Source organism: Mus pahari, chromosome 21, assembly GCF_900095145.1.
Source record: "Mus pahari chromosome 21, PAHARI_EIJ_v1.1, whole genome shotgun sequence".
Taxonomy (NCBI): domain Eukaryota; kingdom Metazoa; phylum Chordata; class Mammalia; order Rodentia; family Muridae; genus Mus; species Mus pahari.
In genome coordinates this window covers 44842750-44870258 of record NC_034610.1, presented here as the reverse complement: position 1 = coordinate 44870258, position 27509 = coordinate 44842750, and the positions used below count along the sequence as shown (strand labels likewise).

The 27509-nt window shown below is 43.2% G+C and overlaps 1 protein-coding gene and 1 long non-coding RNA gene across 5 annotated transcripts in view; one reads left to right on the top strand and one right to left on the bottom strand.

Moving 5' to 3' along the window:
- The window catches only part of Hbs1l (HBS1 like translational GTPase), a 70293-nt gene that overhangs the window by 22385 nt on the left and 20399 nt on the right, over positions 1-27509 (bottom strand). For 3 of the 4 annotated variants that reach the window (XM_021220923.1, XM_029532928.1, XM_029532927.1), the window contains 4 exons: positions 8793-8901; positions 4457-4722; positions 3894-4059; positions 1208-1325 (listed from right to left, as the gene is read on the bottom strand). In XM_021220923.1, coding sequence (XP_021076582.1) covers positions 1208-1325; positions 3894-4059; positions 4457-4722; positions 8793-8901 — 659 coding nt within the window. The remainder of the gene's footprint in view (positions 1-1207; positions 1326-3893; positions 4060-4456; positions 4723-8792; positions 8902-27509) is intronic. The other variant, XM_021220924.1, reaches the window with a different exon arrangement.
- LOC110338113 lies at positions 4381-27460 on the top strand. The gene is made up of 4 exons (XR_002381287.1): positions 4381-4974; positions 22272-22435; positions 22967-23051; positions 27274-27460. It is a non-coding gene; the product is annotated as an uncharacterized LOC110338113 (long non-coding RNA).

The following is a 27509-nucleotide window of genomic DNA, read 5'->3' as shown; positions in this document are numbered from 1 at the left end:
ACACGTTTGTCTGCTGCAGCTACCAACAGAGACCCTGGTAACACAAGCTGCTCACATTTTCCCTTTCCTATTCAAATCCACAAAACACATGAAAAAGCTAGCTCTGGCTGGGCAAATCTCGGAAGACCTCAGGTTCCTGGGACTCTCAGGCTGACCATTCTTTATGGGATTCTACTTCCATCATGAGGAAATAATTTACAAAATTTTGCAAAGTCCTCTGCAGCACAGCTGTTCTTCCAAGTCCATTTTTATCAATTATTTCTGCCAATGCCCTGTCTGGGTATTTCCAAAGGATGTCATTCATTTTCCTGTACACCGTCTTCTTAGCGTTCTAACTGTCCTCAGAGCTACCCAGGCTAAAGTGACTGACTAAACCATTGGAGACTGCTGATACTGTCTCTCCAGGGGCTGCTGATACACCACTCATGGCTTTACGTGCTATGGGCTCTTGACACTGAGTCCACAAAATCGTTTTAGTTGTTTGACAGGTTTTGTTGTGATCTGGTTTATAGAGGATTTTTATCATGTGATCCTTACCATACATAATGGGGGATAAAATGGTCATAAAGAAGGTCTAGAATCTATACATCACAGAACATTCTTTACAGAACTTTATCATGTAAATTGCAGTTAGTGTCCATGAACTTGGTATGGTAGTAGCATACACTGGCACTCGCAGCATCTGAAGGTAGAATGAAGACTGAGTTTGAGGCTGCACAGTGAGTCTCGGCTGCTTAGAAACTCTAGGTTGGTCTGAACTCACTGTGAGTCACAGTCTTAGAAACCCAGAACAACCACCAAAGCGGTCTTCAGGTACCGTGGGGCGCTCAGACCGCTTTCTCCTCTGCTCTTCCTTCTTCAAACACTCTTTCCGGCTTGCTTTCCAATGTTTCTACCGCAAAGTGTCAGCACACCAGATTTAATTTTAGCAGTAAAGGGGGGGTGGGGGTGGGGGGAAAAGGCAAGAAATCTACACTGCACCAAACACACTCCTACCTGATGCGTCCACAGTCGTCCCAGGGAAGCTTAGACAACAAGTAAGCAGGGCATGGAAAATACGATGTATCCCATCCTCTTCTAACTACTCAAAGGTAAAACTTTCCATTTAAAACATTTCATGAGTTAAAACCCTAGATGTGCAAGCTGGGTGGGCATCAAGGACTGAAGCCACAGTCCGTGTGCAGTACTCAGCTAAGACAGCAGGTACCTGGGCCGCTCCTGTGATCATGTTCGGAATGAAATCCTTATGCCCTGGAGCATCCATTAAGGTAATAACTTTGGTCGTGGTTTCAAACTTCGTCATGCCTACATCCATCGTTACTCCCCTTAAACAAAACACAAAATGGTTAAATAGTCACTGATGTGGGCTAAAACTCTTAGTAATAGGCGAAATGGCAACCCAAGTCCTTCATCATAATGAAGCAAAGGATTGGGGCTGAAATATCAGCTATAACTCACTATCCCTGTATGCTTTGAAACAAGGTTGTATAGATAATAAACTATCTAAAATGATAAGTATTTCCCATTTCCTTAATGTTTTATAAGAGACTATAATTTATGAACAAAGAAAGCTATATACACACATCTCTAGATAAGAGAAAAATAAATACTACACATGAAGAAAGATATCATGACAAGTGATTACTTTCAAGAATTGGCTTTTCTAATGTTCTGTTGTGCTTCACTAATTATAGAAATAAACTCATAAAACTTTCCCTTGCAAAGCTGATTGTTATAATTTGAAGAAAAAAAAGAGGTACGAGAGATAACCAATTTTTAACAAAAATTAAGACAGATAAAAACAGTTTGCCTCAGATTTCATTTCATCCTTCTTGGATACCAAGCCAGGGGCCCTTTTCAACCAAAACAAAGATTCCAATGATAAGAAATCCCTAGGAATAGCTATAAGAGCCTTGAGTCATGTGACCTTGAAAACTGAAAAGGAGAAATCAGTAGACAACAGGCTTGCTCTGATGGTTCTCAACTTGTGGATGGTGAGCCCACAGGGGTTAAATATCAGATATTTACATTAAGATTAACAGTAGCAAAATTACAGTTATGAAGTAGCAATGAAATATCTTCATGGTTGGGGGTCAGCACAGCATGAGGAACTGTAGTAAAGGGTCACAGCGTTAGGAAGGTTGAGAACCCCTGCTCTAGACCATTCAAGTGAAGAAATTCAGCCTGCCTTTAACAGCAACAGTACTAACACCACGACAGTCAACTCCACTTTGCCCAGGCAGTCAGAAAAGTGCTTTCCTTAGTCAAGCCATTTGAGCTTGTCTAAGTGATGTCTAATCCTGGTTACTGTCCTTAACAGCTAGCGGCCACAGGCCACTTTAGAAAACTCAGCAAGGAGTCAAGACTCAGCTCCTCCCTGAAGTGTTTGACCCAGTGCAGTCTTGACTCAGCCCTTGTCTGTATCTGAACCTTTCGTATCCTTCTGTAAGGATACAAAAATGTTACCCGGCCTATTAATATCTGTCCTTCAACATAGATTTGCAAATATTTAACATTTCAAATATATTTAAAGAACACAGCAGTTTTAAAAAGGCCATTCTACAACATACTGTGGAATGGGCTAAAATCTTGTACTATGCACTCCAAGCTGTCGACAGGACAGTCTAAATTATACCGTGGTGAGAAGACAAAGGTAGCGCCACAACAGCACCACAGTAAGCAGACACTAGAGCTGGAAAACTCAACACAACTGGGCACTACAGGAGCAAGTGCACTTAGCTCACTTGCAGCTCAACCCACATAATTAAGAAAATTTCACTGAGCCCTTCCAGCCTAAATTACATTCTTCTCTGTCTCTTAATCTATAGGATCAGGTTACACAAAGAAAATAAAAGCCATAGACTTCAATAATCTGTCTGTTAGACAGGTGGGGGTTACTTGGGCTTCGATGGTTCTCAGTGAATTGACAGGTTAAGCTTTTGTGTGAGGGTAGAAAGCAGGGTCACAATAATATACAGAGAAAAAGCTATATAAGGGAGAAATACCATGAGGATACAAACACCCAGCTATCGGAAGCACTAGGGACTCATGCACCCTGCGTTAGAGAACTGCCTTACACATAATGGAGACAGGGACAGAAGGAAAATGAACTCATGCAGAGCAAAGTCTGCAAACCCACATACACTCTCTAACCATAATCAGATTAAAGACTTAAGAGATGTTTCGACCTGTTAACGTAGGATTTTGACAGGCCCTGTGCGTGTTGGTCATTATTTTAACTTAGTTGTTCTGTATCTGTCGTCTCACCTTATATGGACAGACTTTGCTTCTCTGTGCCTGATAGCCTTAAATGTGGTATTCGTTTATGCTTTAAATTACCTCAGAAGAGGTAACTGGCTAGAGATATGTGGGTACCTTCATTGTTCTGCTAGAATCCACCAAACTAGCACTAAGCCCTGGAGACACAGAAAGAGTAACTGCCAAGAGAGACTCAGTTGTTTCTTTCTGGACTCTGTGTCTCATGAGGATGGAATTGTGGACCTGTAGTCTGCTAGGCAGCAAACAGTTCACCCTTTTCTGCTCCTTTATAACCTGGTGCAAGACTGAGTCAGATCCGACTTTAACCCAAAGTCAACCCAGCCGGATATGCCGAGGGAGCAACAACTGCCAACTCTTGCGGGCTCACAGTGACCAAGGCAGGGAGCCTCCCCAGCCACCCCAGTGACCAACTCAGGGAGCCTCCCAGCCACCCCGGCCCCCCCGTGCTGGGCTGGGGATAAATATTCTCTTAACCTTCTCACAGAATAAAGCATGACAAACAAGAGGAATTTTGAACATTTTCTCTGATGCATTTTAGGTTTTACATATCCAACAGCCATTGCCCACTTATTGTAAAGGACTAAAAGTGCTGAAATATAGCGAGCGACGACTACCTTTCCCTTTCTTCTCCAGTTTCATCCAAGACCCACGCATATGCAAATGAAGCCTTGCCAGCCTTTTTAGATTCTTGCTCATACTTATGCATAGTTCTTTTGTTTACATTACCCAGAAGATAAAGCATATGGCCCATCAGAGTACTTTTCCCAGCATCAACATGACCTAAGGAAAATTGATTCAGGGTTAATACTAGGTACATTTCAGATGTTCACATTGAGGCATTGCAACACTAATTCAACAGTGTGCGTCAGGATTTAGTGTAACAAATACCAATTTTTATCAGGGTTAAAACACCTAAATGGGGGAGGGGCTGAGGATTGCACACACTGTTTTAGAGAGGGCAAATTTTCCCTTTTTGGGGGGGATGTTCACCAAGTAAAGCTGCCACAAGCTAAGTCTGATGATGCCCTCCTTGGTAATGTGGTACCATTGCACCCTGGGTGACTGGAATGCATTATGATGCAATGCCTCTTTGCTTTATTTAAGGCTACGCTGCTCCAAGAGGCTGGGAGCCTCCCGATGTGGTCCTGCTAAGCCAGCAGGCAGAACAAGGGCATACCAATGACCACTAAGTTGAGGAGCTGCTTCCCGCCCTGCCGCTTTTCCAATTCCGCTTTCACGTCTATCTGCTGCCTCAGCTTGCCAGGCTTTCTCCCTGGGGTCGGAGTGGAGCCCAGCTCTTCTGATGTTTGAAGGGAGGGAGGTGGGAGGCCAGATTTCGGAGTGCCGATCTCAGGAACGTTAGGAGAAGCGACGCTCACATCATCACCAGGAGGCCCTCTGTGAGGAGCACGCACATTGTGTCCATTTTCCTCAGCAGTTAAGCTGCAGAGAGATCAGAAAAACTGTGAGAAAGCCATTTCGGACCCTGCCCAGCTGAGTCGGAGGGCAGGGGTGTCTCCCGGCAACGCCTGATATTCTGGGTCTCAGTCTGCCTGTCTCAGGCCTGTCAAGCTGGGAAAGAGAAGTGACCAAAGCCAGTCCACACGAATGAGCACTTGGAATCCTAGGTGTCTACTAAACATGAAGACACCGCCCTGGTGGCCAGCAGGCAGCGACACTTCTGCACCGTAAGAGGTACACGCAACTTTAAACTTTCAAAAGTCTCTAAGATCTGAAATCGCCCATTCTGGGCCCAGGCCTACACCCACTGCTGTAACGGAAAGAACAAATTGGTAGCAATGTTTCAGACACTTTCTCATATAATTTTATGATCTTAATTAACTTGATTTCTTATTTCTAAACGACCTTTCCAAAAATGGAACTATCTGTTTATAAGTCTAAAGGATTAATCTTGACTTGGACATTTAAGACACTAATTACTACTTACCAGACTGAGTATTGATTATCTGTCCTGCATTCGATGTTTGAATCAATTCTACTTACCCGTGTCTAGAGGTATAGTTACAATTCTCAGTATTAGTAAAACAGAGTGTGCTCCAAGCAGTGAGTTACCTCTTACACATGTACATAGAGAGAAATGAATTGCCAGTGTGTATTTTACATTCTCTCATCCAAGTTCTAACTTAGTTTAGCTTCCACGATCAGTCAGAATCAGGATGTATATTTGTGATGTTATGGCCAGGACTGGGTGTATATGCAATGGTACAGCCAAAAGTAAATTTTTCAATCAACTGGGCTTTCAAGAAAATTCAACACATTATGAATGTGATTTCTTGAACTCTTGGTAACTTTTTTTTCACATTTGTGTGTGTGTGTGTGTGTGTGTGTGTGTGTGTGTATGTGTGTGTGAGAGTGTAAGTCAAAAAACAGCTAAAGGGTGTTGTTGGTTCTCTTCTTCCACCAGATGGTTACTGGGAATTATAGGCAGCAAGGCTTCTCAACACTGTTATCTTATCGTCTCCCTGGGCCCGTTTTTTAGGTTCTATCATTTTGAGAAAGTATGAATGTTATATGCGTTTCTCTGCTGCATTTGTCTGGAGTTGTTCCGAGACAGAATGTACCCAGTCACAGGCTGTCCTGACACTCAGGACATAATCAGCCTGCCTAGACTCATGGTGACCTACCTGCCTCAGCCCCTAAAACCCTGCTGTTGCCGGGGTGTGCCTGCTAGCCTGGCCTTCATATTCGACTTAATCTGAAAAGTAATTTGCTCATTTAAAAGTCAGAAAAAGGTTGAACTCAGGTTAAACAACCTATACGTTTTAATTTTTCATGTTCCATTACTCAAGAATATTTGTCCAGTGTTATTTGTGTGTCCATGCCTGTCTGCTTATGTTTTGAAGGTATTATGTAGCCAAAGCTGGTCTAAAACTTAGGCTCCCCTGCCACAACCTCTAGGGTATTAGGATTGCAACTGTGTAGAATGACCAACTTCAGTATTATATATTGTCTGCTGTTAGACTACCAAAAAACTCCAATAAATTATCTGTATGTTAAATGATATTTCAAGCCATTTGATCGAGAGGATCCTGTTAATCTGAAACACTGTGTCTAAAAGCCTAAAAATTTAAAAAAAAAAAAAAAAAAAGAACTAGAATACATTATAAGATATATGGCACGCTATATATTATGATTAACTTGTATTCATATAGCAAATGTTCAAATACTCTCAAAAGCTGGGGTACCTGTGTCTAGACATAGTGCTGAGACATAAGTCTACTAGAACAGTCTAAGAAAGACAGCTGTCCCGGGAAATGGTCGTCTGTGGTAACTGTGTATCCACTGATCGCAGGTGCTGTTAGAAGCTCTGCCTAGATTTCCAATACAATATATTACTTAAAGTTTATCTGCAAGCTGCTAAGACTTCAGATACTCTCCAGATTGTGGCTGTTGCACCCTTAAAATAAGGGCTGTGGCCAGGCGTGGTGGCGCATGCCTTTAATCCCAGCACTTGGGAGGTAGAGGCAGGCGGATTTCTGAGTTCGAGGCCAGTCTGGTCTACAGAGTGAGAAACCCCGCCTCAAAAAACAAACAAACAAACAAACAAACAAAAACAAAAATAAGGGTTGTGTGTTTTAGTCTCCCTAGCTGGCCATAGTGCTGCACACCTTTAATGCCAGCACTCAGGAAAGAGGCAGGCAGACCTCTGTAAATTCATGGCAAGTTTTGTATATGTAGTGAGTTCCACACCCTGTCTCAAACAAGACAAGAGACTTCCATAAAAGAATTAAATACAGCTGAACACATTAAGGCTAAAAAGGATATTTGTGTTAATTCAACTCTATTTACGAGAGAAAAAGAAAATTTTTAAAACTGCACCAGAACTTACACTTGTCTGACTAGGTTAAAGTCACATGACACAGGTTAGTTTGCCCATTACCTAATTTGTACTGGAAGAATTCTCTCTCCTAGACCTGACTTATCACCATACTCAACTTGAAATCAAGTGAACAAAGTCTTACTTTTAAGTCCAAACACTGAACACTAAACGAGGGGACATATATTCCCATTTCAAACATTTTTATAAAAGGAGCAATTAAGTTCCTGAGACTGAATTTCATATGGCTAAAACTAAGTCATCCTTGTTAGTGTTTGGTGACGTTTGTTCCCTTCATGCTTTGGCAAATGAAGGATACATACCGTGTAAAAAGCCCTTTTATTTGTTTTCTTTTTTATAAGACAGAGATTCATGTAGCCCAGGCTGCTCCAGACCTCTATGTAGCTGAGGATGACCCTGAAGTCCTGGTCCTCCCGCTTCTACCTCCCAAGTGCTAGAACAGCAGGTTCATGCCACAAACTCAGCGAAAGTGGTATTTAGAGAATAAAAATTCTGACCAATTACTCACTTCCCTTCTCCATTAGAAACTTTCTAAAGATTGATTTAAAAATATCAAGTATTATCAATGTTGACAGTCTTTTTTTCTAGATATCCCAAACTCTAGGAGTTTTTAATTGCATGTGTGATTGATACAAGGAACCATTTTATTCAGCATAAAAATTAAAAGAGGGGCAAGAGACACAGCTTACAATACACAAAGCGCTTGCTGTACAAACGTGAGGCTCTGTGTTCAGATCGCCAGCACCCATGGGAAGGCTGGGCACGGTGGCCCTCTGTGATCTGGCTGCTGGGATTGCAAGCACACGGACCCCAAGGCTCCCTAGCAGCTGTCGTCTGTCTCCAAGGTGAGACAGTGACTGAGAGCATACACAGCTCTTCAGAGGACCTAAGTTCAGTTCCCAGTATCAACCTGGGGCAGCTTCCTCCAGTTTCCTCTTCTGAACCCCACAGGTACCTGCATTCACAGGCACATTTACACAAAGTTAAAAAAATAAATCTTTAAAAATAGGTGAAGAGCAAGCAAGGAAAGCACACATTAATCTCTGGCCATATGCATACATTGGTGAGTGCATATATACAAACTTTATGCAAACACACATACAAATACACATACTTCATACTCACACACACACACACACACATACAAATTTGCAAGCACACACAAACATTCTTACACTTAGTACATCTACACACACACATATGCAAACATACAAATACATAGTTGCAAAAACTTCAAGGCAGTATTTTTATTTTTAATTTTTTTCCTTTAATGTATTTGCACATTTATGAGCTCCAAGTGTATGCAATGCCTGCAAAGACCAGAAGAGGGTGCCAGATCTCCTAGAACTGGAGTTCCATAAGGATGTGAGCCTCCATGTGGGTGCTGGGACTTGAACCTGAGTACTTTGCAAAAGCAGCCAGTGAGTGTGGCTAACTACTGAGCCAGCTCTCCACCCACAAAGCAGTATTGTAGCTAGTGAGTCACAAGGCTAAAATCCAAACCAACTTCTCAGCCCTGTCTGTCCTTTGTTCTACAAAGTCCATGAGAGAGCTGAATTCCAGTGCTTCATTACGCAGAACTGAACTGGCTGCTCTAGTCAACCCATCGGAGGCCATGGAGGTTTTAGAAAGGGGTGGGGCTTGCAAGTCTTACCCAGGCACTTCAAATCCCATGCTCTGCTTCTTCCCGGATACAGTCATTTTAGCAACTTTTGGCACAATTTCAGATTCACTCTGGGATGACCGAGATATAACTGATTTTCCTAGTTAAGGAGTAAAATATAAAAGGACAATTAATTTCCAGAAACATATGGCATATTATAAATTAGAGACTGTGATTGATTTACACAGACGTCACACCGTGCAAATTTATCTTCTCTTTAGACAGTGAGACAGAGAGTAAGGCCCATGCTGGGAAATCCCCGGCCGTCTGGACACCCATGTTCAACCCCACCAGGTCGCTTTCAAATTTTGAGCTGACTGTTAAGTTTCAGTATTAAGAAACAAGGTGGTTTCTGCTCTGAGCCTTATTCTGACATTCTACCTAGATCTTCTACCTACCTCTGTGACCACACCCTTTCACAACACTAAAACTGTCTGGTCAGTTAGCAGATGGCTAAACTATTTTTGATTTATCAACTGATGAACAAAATGAAAGTCTGCTGAAATTTTCTGGAACATTTCCTGTGTTTTAGTTGCATAGAGCATTAGATACTGTGAGGTCTATTATACCCATAAATACAGGAGATGAGGCCAATACAGAAAAATTAAAAGCATGAAAGATAAGCTATGAGCCAGAGTATGAGTGTGCACATTTGACTCTTCATACATAACTCTCTAGTTTTAAAATTAATTTTCAAGGAGTACCAACAGGAATGGATTCACAAAAACATAGAAACTACATTTTACACTAGTAAACACAGAAAGTGGCGTGTCAATCAGGAAAAATGAATTAATGTGCATACTTATGAAAAACGCTTACTGTGTGCTCACTGTGGGCCAGGATTACTTGAAATGCAAAGGTGAACAAGAAGATGTGCTCAGAGAGTCCAATCAGGGAACAGAAAACACTTTTTAAAATATAAAGTTAAGCTGTTGTCACGGCTAGGAGGAGTTCATATATGTGTAAGATGTGATGGCGGCACACATGCATTAGAGAGAGTCTCCCTAGACATGTGGGAAGTTAGAGCTCCATGACAATCAATCAATCAATCAATCAATCCACCAGTCAGTCAATCCGCCTACAGCATAACCAAAGCACACACCAGAAGGCAGTCTGGTCCCTGAGTCTTCTGTAGGAGAAAGAAGTGCACCATGTGAGGCCGAAGAAGTCAAACACACAGGACCACTGGGCCAGACACCAGCCCCTCCTCATGTTCTAGAGCCGTGGCCAGCACGGGAAATGAGAGAAGATACAGTAACAACATGTGAAGACAACCAGAAGATAAGGAAAACTATGACATTGTACATTCAGAATCCTGACCACCTGACAGCTTCAAGTGGCAAGTAGGCACTTCACCAAAGTCAGGCAAGGCACAAACTGTAGCCTGCCTGCCTTTGTGGTTCATGAGCACATGACTGTAAGAGTGTTGGGGTAACCCATCCCCTTAGGCACACACATTATATCAAAGATTTGGTATGCCTTGGTATTTCCAATTGTTAGTTGCTGTGCTGGCAGAGACGAGTGCTGGCAGGATATTTGGTATTGTCATGTCTTAGGCTCATCACCTGCTTTCTATATGAAAATGCCTGTTCTTCCTCACCTGCCCAAAGAAGATTCTGAGATTATGTTAAAAAGCAAGTAGCCAATTTGGGGCCAAAGGTAAGACAGCGAGCGAGCTGGACCAGGCACTGCCCTGCTGCTGACTGGCTCAGACTGGATAAGTAATGACAAGGCCCTGTAGAATGAAGAGCTGGTGGATTAGGCCGTTAGGACCGGCAGGACCAGCAGTGCCATCAACCGGGGCAAGGAAGACAGAAGCAAGAGCATGAGAAGGGCAGGGAGGTAGAGCAGGGAACGCCGTGTGGAGAGACACAGGAGGAGACTTAGGCAGCTCTCTCTCACTAGGTGGGCTAGTTGAGAGACTGCCCAGCCAACAGGCCAACAGCCTTATACCATGCAGACGGCTCCACGTCTTTATTAGAACCCAAGTGGGGCCTCTAAAGCCCTGCGATAGAAGAGCATTAGAAATCTGAAGAGAGAGAAGGAACAAACCAGAGGGGTCCCACTACAGAGCCCTGAAAGTACCTGCCATTTAAGTGCACAGAAGCTGGGGGAGTCAGGGGGAGGTGACACCAAGAAAGGGAACAGAGGGCCTACAGCACCCCAGGACCCAAGGCTGCTGACCGATCAGGTGATAAGAGGCTGAAAACTCAGAACAAGGTGGCTTTAGATAAAGGTCACTAGTCGTTTACAAAAGCATTTTAAAACCAAGGAAGTAAAAGCCAGAATAATCCAAACAGCAGAAGGCACGTAAGAAAGCAGAGACAGACGGCCCTATCTTTTCATCTGTGACTGGGAAGTCACCATCCTTGACATCTTTCAAGTCTTAGTAATTCAGCTGGAAGCAAAATCTGGCATGAACTAACAGAGGCTATGGACAGCCACTCCAGGGTGGGAGGAGCAATGAGTTTGAGTACAGAGTCCGTCTGTTACTCAACCACCATGCTGGCAGGCCCACGCTGTGTGCATGCACTGCTTCTGTGAGCCCACACGTTTCTGATATTCTGAGGAGGATGACTACAGATGCACAGTGACTAACACTGCACGGCAGGGAGGGAAGTGTCCAGGACCCCACTGGAAAGGAAACTGGAAAGGCTCACTGCGCATGCTGCCAACACTGGCATGGCTAAAGATGCAGGAAGGAAGAGCAGGGTCCAAAGCATGGCCGACACCAAGGCGGGGCTGAAAGGGGAAGGCAGGAGGCAGACACGGATGTCTGGGAACTAAACGATGAGACTTTCTCATGGATAACTTCCTTGTTTGTTTGTTTTGTTTTGTTTTGTTTTAATAGCTACTTTCCTGGTAAGAATGGAAAAAAACAAGACTTAGAATTTTTAATAGCAGAAGAATAGTGTTACACATAAACAGAAATGTAGCTGCACATGGTGGCACATAATTTTAATCATAGCAGAGACAGGAGGAGCTCTGATTTGAGGCCAGCCTGGTCTACAGAGTGAGCTCCAGAACAGCCAAAGCTACACAGAGACCCTGTCTCAAAAAGCAAAATATACACACACGAGGTGCTCAAAACCACGATGAAGGAACGTGCAGCATTTGCCTTTCTGGGTCTGCCTTACCTCACTCAGTATAATCTTTCTAGATTCATCCATTTACCTGCAAAAGCCATGATTTTTTTAACAGCCATATAGTATTCCATTGTGACAACCTTAGACATGTTCACTGTCTGTCTGTGGAAGGTCATGTAGCTGACTCTAGTTCCTGCCATTGTAACTATGTTAACATGTTCACTGTCTGTGGAAGGTCATGTAGCTGTCTCAAGTTCCTGCCATTGTGACTACATTAACATGTTCACTGTCTGTCTGGGGAAGGACATGTAGCTGTCTCAAGTTCCTGCCATTGTGAAGAGGGCAGCTATGAGCCCTGCTGAGCAAGGGTCTGAGGAGCGCATGTTGAAGCCTTTGGGCGTGTGCCAAGAGAGGTGCAGCTGGATCGCGTGGTTGAAGATTCTCCAGAATGATTTCGTACAGCGACTGCACCAATCTGCATCCCCAATAATGAAGAGCAAGGGTCCTCTTTCTCCACAACCTCCCAGCAGGTGCTGTCCAGCCGTCTCTTCATCTTAGCTATTCTGAGGAGCCTCACACGTGTTTTAATCTGCATTTACATGCTTTAGGTAACTACTAGTCATTTTTATTTTCTCTATCAAGATCTCTGTTTAGATTCCGAGCCCATTTTTAAATTGGATCATTTGTTTCCTTTAAATCTTTTTTAAAATTCTTTGTACATTCTGGATATTAATCCTCTTTCAGAGTCTGGTGATGAAATTTCCTCATTTGATTGTTTCATTAGCTGTACAGAAGACTTTAGCTCCATATCCCCGAATGTCAGTATATAACATGAGTATACAACAACCCTGGAAACCAATAAAGTCTAAAGGACCACAGAGGTGGGGGCGGGAGTGGGGGGCGGGGGCAGGGGCAGGGGCAGCAGACACAGGTGACAAGAGGTAGGAAACAGTAACAGGGAGAAGATGCAAGGTCAGTAAGAGAGAGAAGAGGAACAGTCAAACACAAAGCCATAGTAGTAATCTTTTATGTCTACCTAAGATTATACTCAGTACATGTAAGTGCGTGCACACACACCAACCTTATACACAGTTAACCCACTTAAACTATGCTCCCCTTAAAAATCCATAGACTAACAAAAGCACTAGTACCAAGCATAAAAGAGCTCCTTTGAAATGGTTGGTCAGGGTAATCCAAATGACTCCCAGATAATAGAGATTATAGATGTAGATAATATAGATTACAGATGGAGCTCCTGGTTGTTTCTCAGGGATCTGGGGTGGCTCTCTTGCTGAAGACAACACACACTGTGGACACAGGCTCAGTTGACAGGAGCTGGATCTGACCCGAAGACCTCTACCCTGTGACCTAGCTTCCATGGTTCCAGAAGGTCCTAAGCAAGCGGCCAAAGGGCAGAGGAGAGCAACTACGCAGTCCTACCCAGCTTCAATCCCTGTGGACAATTACCAGCATGAAAGCCCATTCAACGAGAGAGAAATCATGTCTGAACCTACTCAGCTCCGTAGGGCTCATGAGGTCATGAACCAAAACCATAAAGAAGTAAATCTATTTCCACCATTTTACTAGACTAGCTTAACCCCTTCCTCACTACACGCTAAATCTTATCCTTATACCCACAGGGTAAATGTGGCTACCATCCCTCAACACAGAAGCATCTTTTTACAATATGGAGACATGACAGGAAACCACTACTGGACACAAGGCAGAGATTAGCAGATCCTAGGGAGCCCAGCAGCAGCAGATACGTGTATACCACAGCTCCTGCATCGTGTGGTACATACTGCATCCTACAGCACAGGGAACACTGTGGAGGAGGAGAGCAAAGACTGTAAGATCCCAATACCTGGAAATCTACAGTGAAACAGCCTCTCCTAAGAAGGCCGCGTGAACAACACCATAACAATGGCAACATCAACCGGTATGGTAATGTGAAAGGAAGTCTCTCAGGGTCCAACACCTAAACACCTCTCTACAAGCAACCAAGCCTGAGGAGAGAAGAGTTAGCCCCTCCCAGGATGAACTCCCTTTTGACTGTTCAGTACAAAGGAGCCGGCCTAGAAATTAAATACACACAACAGCAAAAGCACACTCAACAAAAGCCCAGCAAAACCAAGTAGGTTGTGTTTGTGCGTATTTGTACATAAGCAGACACACATATATACACAATTATAAAGAGAAAGGAGCTTTCAACTCAGGGAGAGGCCGGAGCAAGGGGCATGGGGAAACTGATGTGATTCTATTTCAATTAAAACATTTAAAAACAACAAAAAAGTAGGGGATACTAGACCCTTTTTACGCTTTGTGGTTACTAATGAGACATTAACAGAAAAGGCACTGATTGCTGCATGCAAGGTCAAGGTTCTACCCAGCAGGTACCAGGACCAAGTAAAACCTTAAGATATTACCCTCTAAAACCTCAACTGTTTATAGACCAGGACCTCTAAGCTGGACACTCGAGAAATGGAGAATACCAAATGAAGAGAAAGGTCCTTGGGTCAAGAAAAGGCCATGGAGGCAATGGGAGTCAAAATGGATGTGAACTAGTCACTGTGAGGGGAAGGAAGGAGATCGGACTGAGTGGCTCAGTGGGTATCACCGCAGACGAAGCCAGATGAAGTCCTGGACTGGTGTGCCCGATGGTGTGCGGCATGATCATCAGGACCTCGGGAGGCAGGAGACAACTCACAGCCAATGGCCAAAGTCTTCAATGAGCAAGAAAAGGAGCTGTGAAGTTGCAAAGCAGACAACTGCACAAGAATCAGCAGAAGCCTGACATAGAAGCAAAAGGAAACCACCACGGAGCAGACAGAGGAAAGAGTTCCAGCGACAAGGAGGCTGGGCGAGCAGGAAAGGAAGGGTTGGTTTCCTAGGTCCTGAGGATGAGAATGAAGTGGAGACATCCCAGGAAAGACTGGGGCAGCACTGTGGAGGGGTTGGCTTTGATGAGAAAAGCAAGGTCTAGAGTTCCCAGAGTAAACTGGGAGGAGATGTCTGGTGCACCATGACGGTGATGATGATCGTGACTGTGGCTGTACTGATGCTGCTCCTGCTGGAGGTGATGGTGGTGCTGCTGCTGCTGGTGATGGGGACTGCGGTAGTGATGACGGTGACGATATACTAGTGGTACATAAAGAGGGAGGAGACACCTGACTGGGTAAAAACCAAAGGCGACAAGGTGGACTTGAACTTCTAAGAACAAGAAAAAGTACAGGATGAAAGTCCCACCCTGAGACCCACAAGACTAACTCTAACTTCCCTTTAAGCTCATTTTTAGTACCTTCCAGTTTCATGAAAAACATCGATTCTTACATATTTACCATACTGAAATAGTGTAATTTTTACTTGTAAGCATAGAGAAGTCAATGTGATGATCTTGCATTATTTTTAGGGATGCAGCAAATATTACTTTGGTGTGTGTTTACTATAAGATTCAAGATGCAAAGTTTTGATTTTTTTGATTAATCGAAAATAAACACAAGGATGCCAGTATTGTAGATAAAACAACCACCGAAGCCTAACACTAGCCCTCCTGTCTTCCTTCTAAGTCAGACCATCTTTATGAACAGTAACAAAACCACAGGTCACTCCTAATTTCAAAATGCAGATACACACACAATTTTGCTACTTCCAAGAGTTCACATTGTATAAAGTCATTCTTATCATTAGCACTGGGCTGGATGGGAAACAAATCCTACCAAGGTCAGAAATACACCAACAACTCAGTCACAGATACATATAAGCATTCAAATGAGGAGAGAAAGAAAGAGAGAGAGAGAGAAAGAGAGAAAGGAGAAGAGAGAGAGAAGAGAGAGAGGAGAAGAGAAGAGAGGAGAGAGACAGAGAGACAGAGAGAGAGACAGAGAGAGAGANAGAGAGAGAGAGAGAGAGAGAGAGAGAGAGAGAGAGAGAGAGAGAGAGAGAGAGAGAGGGAGGGAGAATATGGAAATCCATTCACTGTGTGCAATAAACTTGCAGTACACCTCACAGGGCAGCAGCAAAGGAGGGCTGGGTAGAGAACAGGCCTCTGTCCCCCAGCCCCGCCCTTCTGCTAACTAGCTGATGCCTTGCACCTTTACAACTCTCCTCTCAAATTCTTGGCAGTCACAGGTTGCACCACTGGGGAATTAACCCTTCCTGTGAAATAGCTTCCAGCTGGCCCTTCTCCTCAGCAATCTGGTAAATGAAGTGTGTCAAGTTTCCACTCACACAATGAGGTGAACTAAATGTTTCCCAGCTCTGTGGATCTATGTATAGATCACTTCCAACAGACAGCTATGAGGTCAAAGTCAAACATGCCATTCATTCTAAGAGTATTGGGAGCCGTGCTCAGCCAGCCTCTAATCCAGGGCATCCAAGGCATGCATTCTAAAGATGCACAGTTAATGGTTAGCCCCGAGTCCCTAGCAGAATGGGAAGAACTGCATACGTGGTCCAACCTTCATTAAAACTAAGTTATTCACTTCATCAAACCTGGCTTTTCCATTTTATAGATACACAGGACATACAAGTTAAGTGATTTCACTGTAATAACGGTCTACAGCCTAAGCCAATCACCTGCATACCTACCCAGTTCACCTTCTTCATGCTACAGTTCCATCTGCAATAAAGCATTCTTTGAAAACGGCCCCTCCTGTCCCTTGTGGTCACCCTTCGACGATGCTTCCCCCAGAACTGCTGCTTCCTTGTTAGCTACAATGCTGGACTTAACCAAAGACTGTACTTTTGTGAAGGATGCATGAAGGATGGTATCAGGTGAGTGTTACAGACTCCTGTTGGATTTAATGGTGGTTCTTCTCAAAAACATATAAACCACTCTAAGACACAACTATAAGAATGTGAAAAGTCTGGGCCTGAGTACACAAGGCTTCACTTTTAATCAGAACTAACAGAACTAAAACTCTAACAAACCAATACTCTTTGTAAAAAAGATTTATTTATTTATTTATCATGTATGCAGAATTCGGCCTGGATGTATGTCTGCCTGCCAGAAGAGGACACCAGATCTCATTATTGATGGTTGTGAGCCACCATGTGGTTGCTGGGAATTGAGATCAGTACTTCTGGAATACCAGACAGTACTATTAACCTCTGAGCCTTCTCTCCAGCCCACACAAATCAATAAACTTTTAATGCATCTGGTCTTTGTCTCCCTCCCTCCTAACACATACACACTCACTCACACAGACAGCTTTGGAAGGACTTTTCTATTTACTAGAGATACAGTAAAATAGGTAGCATTAAATATTCTTAGAAATTATTTTTTTAAAAAAACTGTTTAGAAATGGGAAGGTCAAATTAAGACAAGGTAAGAGAAACCACAAGTGATAATTGTGAATTATCCATGAAAACCCGTGTGTCAACACTGTATAATTCCTATACTTTCTCTACATCATTATAAAGGAATTTTCAAGTTTCTGCCTTAGGATCTCACTTATATACCATAGTTTCCTCACTGTGGCTATCAATTTAAACAAGTCTCATATGAAAAGAAATCTAAGAATATACTACCAGAAACTATATTGGGCACAACCCTTGTCACATCCACAAAATGAGTATCTGCTTCAGGATGAAGCTGAAATGCACATATTTGCAAGAACACAAAAAGCAAAATCCCAAACGAAGCTAAGAATTCAACTTTCATTATAGCGACAGATTATCATTGAGTAATATTTTAGAATAACTGTAATTTGAAAATAATCACTGAAGTTTGTAGTCAATCAAGATCATCAATTACAGTATTCAATTTGGACACTTCTATGTCCATTTAGCTTCCTGAGTTCTTAAATAGGATCAAGAGGTATTAGAACAAATATGAACCATACCACAAGTAAGGAACTCAAAGCACATTTACCTTCTCTATAACCCAGTTCTATTTGCTTAAGAATTATGGTCAGTCTGAGAGAATGAGCAGTAACATTTGTAAATCAGGAAAAATGACAGGAAACCAGAACTTACAGCTATCAATCGAGACTTACCATACAATACCCAGACTATTAAAATCAGGGACTGTCATTAGAATAGCTCAGTAAATTAGAGACTCAGAACTACTCCAACCAGGAGGGATGAACTGGTATGTCTGTTATACATATAAGCAAGCCAGTAAGAAGTGAGCATATAGAAACAGAAATGTGCAGCCAGCCATCATTTCCTGGCAGCTCTTCCAGTGTTCTGGCATTCTGCTGAAGGAATGAAGGCAGAGGGAAGCGGAAGGGCGACTCCTTTGAGCGTGTTTCCTCTTACAGACAAGTATTTCTGGGTAAAATCTATTCTGGACTCATCAAATTCTCCAAAAGTAGGATTCCTCAATGTTCCTGACATTGTGAATGTGGTCATTTGCTGCTGGGGAGAGACTGCCCTCAGCATTAGCAGATAGTTGGCAACACTGCCCAAATCTCTCCAGACAGTGGGACAGAATCCCTCCAGGGGAGAAGCTGTTCAGAGTATTAGCAGAGGAATGAAGTGCACAGCACGGGTATTATCTAAAGCCACTTCCCGGCAAGCCAGCGACTCTAACCCTCTTTCCCTGTCTGCCAGCCGGGAAACTTCAAGTCTTTTCTATCCAGCTACACCACTTCCTTTGCTTTTCTTCTCGTGAATACCATTCAGAGTTGTTCCTTCCTTTCTCAACTACGAAGGACCTGATGTCTGCAGAGTCTGATAGTGCTCTATCTTCTATCCCTTTTCAATAAACCATCTCTTTCCTCTGTCACCAGAGTCTTTTCCCCCATGTTCACACTAAAATATATTCAGTGCCTCCGTACAAAGAAAAATAAACAAAGCCCAAAACCCCACTATTACTATACGCAGGCCTTTGCAACATTGGCCCCAGTGTATCATTAAAATCCCATCTCCATCTTGCTACTCCTGTCTGCAGACTGGAGTCCTTTGGCATCAACAATTTGATTCCTCAAATACAGACCAATAGCAATACCAGGTCTATGTTCTATACAAACGTCCTAACCATCATGAAAACTAAGATGAATAGGAAGCCAACTTCTACACTCAATTGAGATTTGCTATTCCTAAACCGGGTGTGGTGGCGCACGCCTTTAATCCCAGCACCCGGGAGGCAGAGGCAGGTGGATTTCTGAGTTCGAGGCCAGCCTGGTCTACAGAATGAGTTCCAGGACAGCCAGGGCTACACAGAGAAACCCTGTCTCGAAAAACCGAAAAAGAGAGAGAGAGAGAGAGAGAGAGAGAGAGAGAGANGGCTGTCCTGGAACTCACTCTGTAGACCAGGCTGGCCTCAAACTCAGAAATCTGCCTGCCTCTGCCTCCCGAGTGCTGGGATTAAAGGCGTGCGCCCCCACTGCCTGGCTTTTTGGCCTGGTTTCCAATTGTATACAAAGGAGATTATACAGAAAGCATTCTCCTGTGTCTGTTTTCATTGCATTCTGTATATTTTGAGCTACAAAATGTTATTGGGAGTGAGGTTCAGTCTGTTCCTTTCCATTGCTCTTCCAGAGTGTTCCACTAAGTGACTATATCGAAATGTACCTATCAGCCAGGCGTGGTGGCACATGCCTTTAATCCCAGCACTCAGGAGGCAGAGGCAGGTGGATTTTGAGTTCGAGGCCAGCCTGGTCTACAGAATGAGTTCCAGGACAGCTAGGGCTACACAGAGAAACCCTGTCTCGAAAAACCGAAAAAGAGAGAGAGAGAGAGAGAGAGAGAGAGAGAGAGAGAGAGAGAGAGAGAGAGAGATTGATTTGCTATTCCTACGAAGTAAAAACTACAGAACTGTCTCCTGTAGGTAACAAAGAATAGAACACAGTACATATAAATCTACATGCACCTTCGCTACCCTGTCGGAATACCAATAGTATACCCCATGTCAAGGACTCCAACCAGTCTCTTGGAGATTATCTCTGTGCCTAGTTTATTATAGTCTAAATAGTGGGCATTTCTGATGAACTGAAAGAATCCAGACACATGCAGTACCTTAACAAGTGACTACCAATAGAAAGGAGAGAGTCTGTGGAGCTCTAATCACACCAGAATTAGAGACACTCTGGCAGTAAGTCACTCATGATGGAAAGAAGAAAAACTCCAACTGTGTAACATTGTGGTAGGAACTGGATAAAAATAGATCAAAATAGACCATGATTATAATGCAAAAGGAACTCAGGAAAGGAGGAAACAGGAACACTCAAAGGGGACCTGGAAGCATGACAACAGTCCATGAAGGAACCCCACCTCAACGAGGAGACCACCAAGAGCTCGCCTCACGAGACTACTTACACACTGGGTGTTTCAGAGCTTTTCGTGTCAAATTATGACATCACCCTGAACACAAGCAAGGACAGAAGTTTGCAGAGCTTCATTCTGAGGGATGTGTTTCACACCAAGATAAACAAGATGGAAAGAAGTAGCATGTTAAGGGTTCTGAGAGATGGGGGAGCACTGGGCATGCAGGAAAACAGGAACTTCAGTGGCTGCTAAGACTCTAACCAGATGCACTATTAGAACATGGGGTGAGATGATCATGTGGTCAAATAACCCTATTAAAAAATGGGGTACAGAGCTAAACAAAGAATTCTCAACCGAGGAAACTGAAATGGTCTAGAAGCACCTAAGGAAATGTTCAACATCCTTAGTCATCAGGGAAATGCAAATCAAAACAACCATGAGATTCCACCTCACACCAGTCAGAATGGCTAAGATCAAAAATTCAGGTGACAGCAGATGCTGGTAAGGATGTGGAGAAAAAGGAACACTCCTCCATTGCTGGTGGGATTGCAAGCTGGTACAACCACTCTGGAAATCAGTCTGGCTGTTCCTCAGAAAATTGGACATAGTACTACCTGAGGACCCAGCTATACCACTCCTGGGAATATACCCAAAAGATGCTGCAGCATATAACAAGGACACATGCTCCACTATGTTCATAGCAGCCGTATTTGTAATAGCCAGAAGCTAGAAACCACCCAAATGTCCTTAAACAGAGGAATGGATACAGAAAATGTGGTACATTTACACAATGGAGTACTATTCAGCTATTAAAAACAATATCTTCATGAAATTCTTAGGCAAATGGATAGAACTAAAAAATATCATCCTGAGTGAGGTAACCGCAACCACAAAAAAAACACACATGGTATATACTCACTGATAAGTGGATATTAGCCCCAAAGCTCAGAATACCGAAGATACAATTCACAGATCACATGAAGCTCAAGAAGGAAGACCAAAGTATGGGTACTTCGGTCTTTCTTAGAAGGGGTAACAAAATATTCACGGAAACAAATATGGAGACAAAGGTGGAGCAGAGACTTAAGGAAAGAGACTGCCCCACCTGGGGATCCATCCCAAATACTATTGTGGATGCCAAGAAGTGCATGCTAGACAGGAGCCTGATATAGCTGTCTCCTGAGAAGCTCTGCCAGTGCCTGACAAATACAGAGGTGGATGCTCGCAGCCAACCACTGAACTGATCATGGGGTCCCCAATGGAGGAGTTAGAAAAAGGACTGCAGGAGCTGAAGGGGTTTGCAACCCCGTAGGAAGAACAACAATATCAACCAACCAGAACCCCCAGAGCTCCCAGGGACAAAACCACCAAGCAGAGTACATATGGAGGGACCCATAGCTCCAGCTGTATATATAGCAGAGGATGGCCTTGCCAGGCATCAATGGGAGAAGAGGCCCTTGGTCCTGTGAAGGCTCGATGCTCCAGTATAGGGGTATTTGAGGGCTTGGAGGGGGGAGTGGGTGGGTGTGGGCACACCCTCACAGGAGCAGGAGGAGGGGGGATGCAATAGAGGTGAGGGGGGGGGAATGGGAAAGGGGATAACATTTGAAATGTAAATAAACATCCAATAAAAAAAAAGTGTTAATCATGGTGCCAGCTTCTCCAAGAATGAAGGGAGGAAAATAAATGTGAGATGAACTCAAAGAAAGAAAAATAAGGGGTGAATTGAGTGTTGGGAAGGGAAAACCATGAAAACTGGAACCTGTGACTGCTGAGACGCTAATCAGATACATTAATCAATAGACTATGGTGACGACTAATCAACATGCCGATAATGAAGACAGTGGGGTGTTGGGCTGAGACTCCACATAAAACACCAGACTACAAGGCTTCAGAGCAGAATTCGTACACAAGCCATTAATCAACTGAAGTCACTAAGACCCATGCAGCTAATACAAGGTGAAGGTCAAGGGAGCAGTCAAGTAAAGAATGCTCAGTAGAATACCTACCCACTCGCCTTGCAGATCAAATGAGGTCCAACTCCTTAAATGGAACCAAGTTCCACATATTATGAACTTTGACATGGTCAACCCCAACGTCCTATAGACAAATATTAGATAACTACTCAAGATCGTGCAGGAGACTAAGGCTGGCCTTTGCTCATTTTCTCCAGGATTTCTCAAGGCATCTTCTATTTGGTCCTACTGTGTCCTGATTGCACCTCCTCAAAATGACAGACATGCTTTCCCAAGAAAACTGAATCAGGGTCATTCTAAACTAAAACGCCTGAATCATGCACCTCTAGGAAATGAAAACGTGTTGCCCACATGTGATTCTGTGAGTTTAGTGAGGCAGATCATGAATTACTGTCTGAGGTACTTCTGAAAAGGTAATGCTAAAGTCAGTCCTTGTGCCAGGCAGGGCGGTGCATGCCTTTAAATTCAGCACTGGGGAGGCAGACGTTGTGAGCTCTAGGCTAGCCTGGTCTACAAAGCAAGTTCAAGGACTTCCAGGGCTAACACCTGGGCAATCTTCTGTTCATGCTGATTTTTAGGATGTTGGAAAGGCATTCAGATCCAAGGTATACATTCCAGTGAGATGCTGTCAACTTTAGACCAGAGGTAAAAGCAACGGCTATCTAACTTATGAGTTAGCTGTATGTACTATAGTACAAATATTAAAATATAGAATGTGTCTTATTTTTCAAACTGGTCTATTCTAGCTCGTTATTTTTGTAACAAAAATATCCTACACAATATACAGTCCAGTGAATGAAATATCCTAGACATTCAAGTGTTTAATGCATAAGTATGTAATTTTGTATATGGAATGGAGCACACAACTCTAACTTAGTGGTTCTCACATTAGGAGATGCAGATGGACTGAGTAACACAGACGTAACTGCAAGCATGAGGACCCAAGTCCAGATCCTAAGCACCCATGTAAAAGCCAGGTATGGCCAACCGTGGTTTTAACCCCAGCACTGACGTCACAGATGGGAATCGCAGGAAAGCACTGACCAGCCAGTGAAGAGCAGCCCTACACTCAGCCAGAGATCGCTCTCAAAAGACAAGGAGGAAAAGCAATTGAGGAAGGCAACTTAAACGTCAACCTCCACATGTGCCCACAGAAAGTACACCTGCACACATGCGCATACACCATGCACACAGATCAAGCACACACACAGAGACACATGCATGTAAATATCACATACATATACATTCTCACACAGACACATGCACATGGATATCGCACACTCACAGATACACACCCCTCACAGACACATGCACATTTCACAGACACACCTTACACAGACATACACACATACCCATCTCACATAGACACACACTTGGGCATACACACAAATCTCACACACAGATATTCACACACAAACACAGATACAGACATTCACACCTCACAGATACACTCAAAGAAACATACACACCTCACAGACACAGGTACACAAAGACATGCACACCTCATACATACATACATACATACACATATATATATATATATATATATATATATATATATATATATATGCACACACACACCTCACATAAGACACCCAGACATACACACCCCCATACACACACTTTACACATGTGCACATATACACTTGCATCTCATACACACAAACAGCTCACACAGACACACATGCACCCATACTTCACACACAAACCCATACACAGAAAAGACAGACAGACAGACAGACAGAAGGAAAACCCTGCACCCCTGCCCCGCCCCCTCTGAAGACTGTTCTCACAGGAGATACTGATTCTGACCAGTGCCTTTCTCTAAGGAAAGAAAATAGTATTGAGAACCACTGCATCTGTCACCTGGGCTAAATCTCCCTCTACACACAGAGAAGTGGGGCTCAGAGAAGCTCCCGCCCAGGCTGGCCCCACACCCTCCGGCAGTCTAAGCACCCACCTCTAAACTGAACCGAAAAACCATGGAGCCCATAACCCACAACTAAAATGCAAGAAATACAAGGGACAACTTTTGAATACAAGCCTGTAGTACCAGAGGGATTTTAGCCTAGACCTGTTGTCAAGCATGGGTGACAACCCTGGATTTGCTACCAGCATTGGTGGTGGCGTGGAAACAGACAGAGAAAGTGGTAGGGAGGAGAAGACACTATCAACAACATTTTTGTTTTAAGTTAAAAATGACTTTGCCATAAAAGGCACCTGTTGCTAAGCATGGGGGCCTGAGTTCCCCCCTGGGACTCTTGCTGGAATGTGAGCTAGGTTTTCCAGGGGAGTCCATATTCTGTCACCAATCCTGTTCCTATAAGTGCATACAATGTACCATAAAGTCCAAATACATTCACACACGTTAACATGTTCAAAATTTCAAGAAACTGATGTTGATTTTCAAAAGAAAAACTTCAAATAAATCACTTCACTGAATCTAACCGAACATTAAAATTCTAGTTATCAGATGTACAGTGAGACTTCAAGACTAGAGACTAGACCACTTCCTTCAACAGTACAGCTGCACTCCGATCTGAACGATTCCCTCAAATCCACCATTCAGCACCCACGACTGAGAAGGAAACAGACAAGACAGAATTGCTGGCACCAGATTTCCATTTTATGGAAGTAACACCAAATCCATTAACTTGAGAAAACAGAAACGTCAAGACCTGGGGAAAGAGCTCAGAGGTTGAACTGCTTGCTGAAAAAGCCTGAGGACCTGCATTCAAATCCCCAGAAACTCATCAAAATGTCAGGTTTAGTGTCCAAGTTACAGGTGGCTATGACAACCCACCTGTGATTATAGTGTCAGAAAGACAACAGGGGAATCCTAGAACAAGCTGGCTAACAAGACCAGCAATATGGGGAAGTTCTGGTTTGACTGAGCTCCTGCCTCAATGAGGAAAGCGGAAGAATCAACCCTGGGCAGCCACATGTGTAGCACCTACTTGTATATACACACACATGCACAAACATGTATACACACAAGCACACTGCACATACATTCATTTACACATGCATTAGTAGATTTCGATGTATGCTAGAGTTTCTCATAAACCTTGATACAAAATGACACTCTAGTAACCAAGTAAAAGTGTAGCCACCAGAGCAGTAACAACTTCCCCTGGTCACTGTGCTCTTACATCACTGTATTGAGGCTTGGGGAGACAGAAGCTGTAACGTGTTTACTGGAAAGCAGGGACACCCGGTTTTAATCCTCAAGATCCACATAAGAAGCCAAGCCAGGGAGGAGGAAGGCAGACCCTGCATCTGAGTGAGACCATGTTCCAAAACAGAAGGTGGTGTCAACTCCTGAGATGACACCAAAGACTGACCTTTGGCCTCCAAATGTGCATATGCACACAGAAAAAAAAAAAACAATACAAACTCACATATCTGAACAAAACCACATTTTATTTATTAATACTACTGCTATGACCAAAAAATATGCTTGTTAGGCCAAAATTACAACAGCCTGAAAACTAAAGCCTTTTCAACTTTACAGAAAAAAGTTTAAATCCTCACCCACACCCACCCAGGAAACCTCCATACAAGTATACTGCTGCTCTTCAGCCCTCTATCGTGGGCGTTTATCTCATTTCTTTTTCACTCCAGATTTCTCTAAGATCCCCATGGACTTCCTACTTTGAGTAGCTAACATTTGACACTCATCTTCTAACATCACTACTCTAAGGATTGTGTGTGAGCAGACTGCTTTCAAAACTAAAGGGAGTGTGGGGCTGAAGAGCCGGAGCTGCAGGATCACCGGCCCGCGCCAATCACCCACCTGGCAGCTCACAACAATTTCCCTGAGGGGGTAAGAAATCTCTGTATATGCTTTGAGTACATTAAAGAACATACTTTAGAGTGCTAAAAAATGGGCAAGTTAGCAGATAATTCATCTAAACTACAAATCTCTGAGTTAGTCAGCTGGGTAAAGCGAGTGCCTCCGTTCACTAAGGGGATTCTGAGAACCAAGAGCAGTTGCCTCATCTCGGGCATTTTCCATCTGTGAGATGCTGTGCTTGCAAAATCACAGGGGAGCTTGCTTCTCACAGAAGCCTGAGGGGCAGGTTCTGTCCTCTCGGGTAAATGGTGCCGTGACAAGGCTAACGCACAGCAAACCGCCCCAGGTACCACAGTTTTCAGGCACACTGACAGCTGGTGTCATGATGCCCAAGAAGTGCCACACATCTATCCCCTCACCTAGCAGCTCACTCACAGGTACAACTCCATACAAATTATCGCTCATCAGTGTGACATGAAACCCTAATAGCAATGCATTAGGACTCAAAATTCTATGTAAAATCAGCTTAATAAACATCTTACAAGAGCCAACCCTTTCATCTCTCGGCTTCCCAACAGAATCATACCTGTCACGAAATAACTGAGGCTGCACAACAAACAACTTAAATTCATGTGGTATTTGGTTAAATAAAATCACTAGACACCTCCTCACTGGGCTACTACAAAGCTCTTAAAGGGGGCTGGAGACATGGGGAAGGCACACATACAGCCCTCTCGGGACCTGAACTTAAGGAAGGTAGGTAGCTCCCCCCTGCCTATAACTCCAATCAGAGGATATGATGTTCTTTCTGGCCTCTGTAAGTTGCATTCACACATGTGTGTGCATGCAAACACACATACATAATTAAAAATACAATCTTAGAAACACGATTTTAAGGAAGCTAGATAGAGTGGCACACGGCTCAACAGCGGCATTTTTGAGGCAGACACGGGAGGAGTGAGGAAATACCCCAGGCTTCCCACCAAGGCTCTTGAAACGCAAAGGGAAGAGAGCCCGTGCTTTGACTTCCTATAGAACCCCAACACCGACATACTTCTTTCTGAAATCTTTCTGTAAAAGGAATATAAGGTAACTAAATGCTGGTTTAACTGAGCTGAGTTCTCCTCTCCCTCCACTGTGTCCCTCATGAAAATATTTAGTAGTAAGTAGCATGTATTCAAAAGGTATTCTACTAAAAGACTTATAATTGCCATAAAATGAAATAATTGTATGTAAATAGATCTAATTTTAATCTTGATAATTTTTAAAAACAAAGTTACTAGGATTAAAAGGAAGTTCTATGTAATATTCAAGTTACTCATATGCTGTATTAAATTAAGAAGCTTTAAGGGTCTAAAGTAAATTATTTTTAAATTAAGCATTTCACGTTTCAATTTTTCCAGTGTAGGTGTATATATGAAGAGAATCTGAGAACAATACGGAGTATTTAAGCTTCTTCACTGAATTCAACCACTTCCTCTGAAAAACCTCCCACGTAATATTAAGCACAAAGCCAATTCATTCTCAGTTATCTTTACAAGATGTATAAATTCTTCTTATTGTTTGAATAAAAATACTCAGTAAAGGATCAATTAGTGAAAATTTTCCAAGAAAATACATTTATAATGGAGACTAGAAA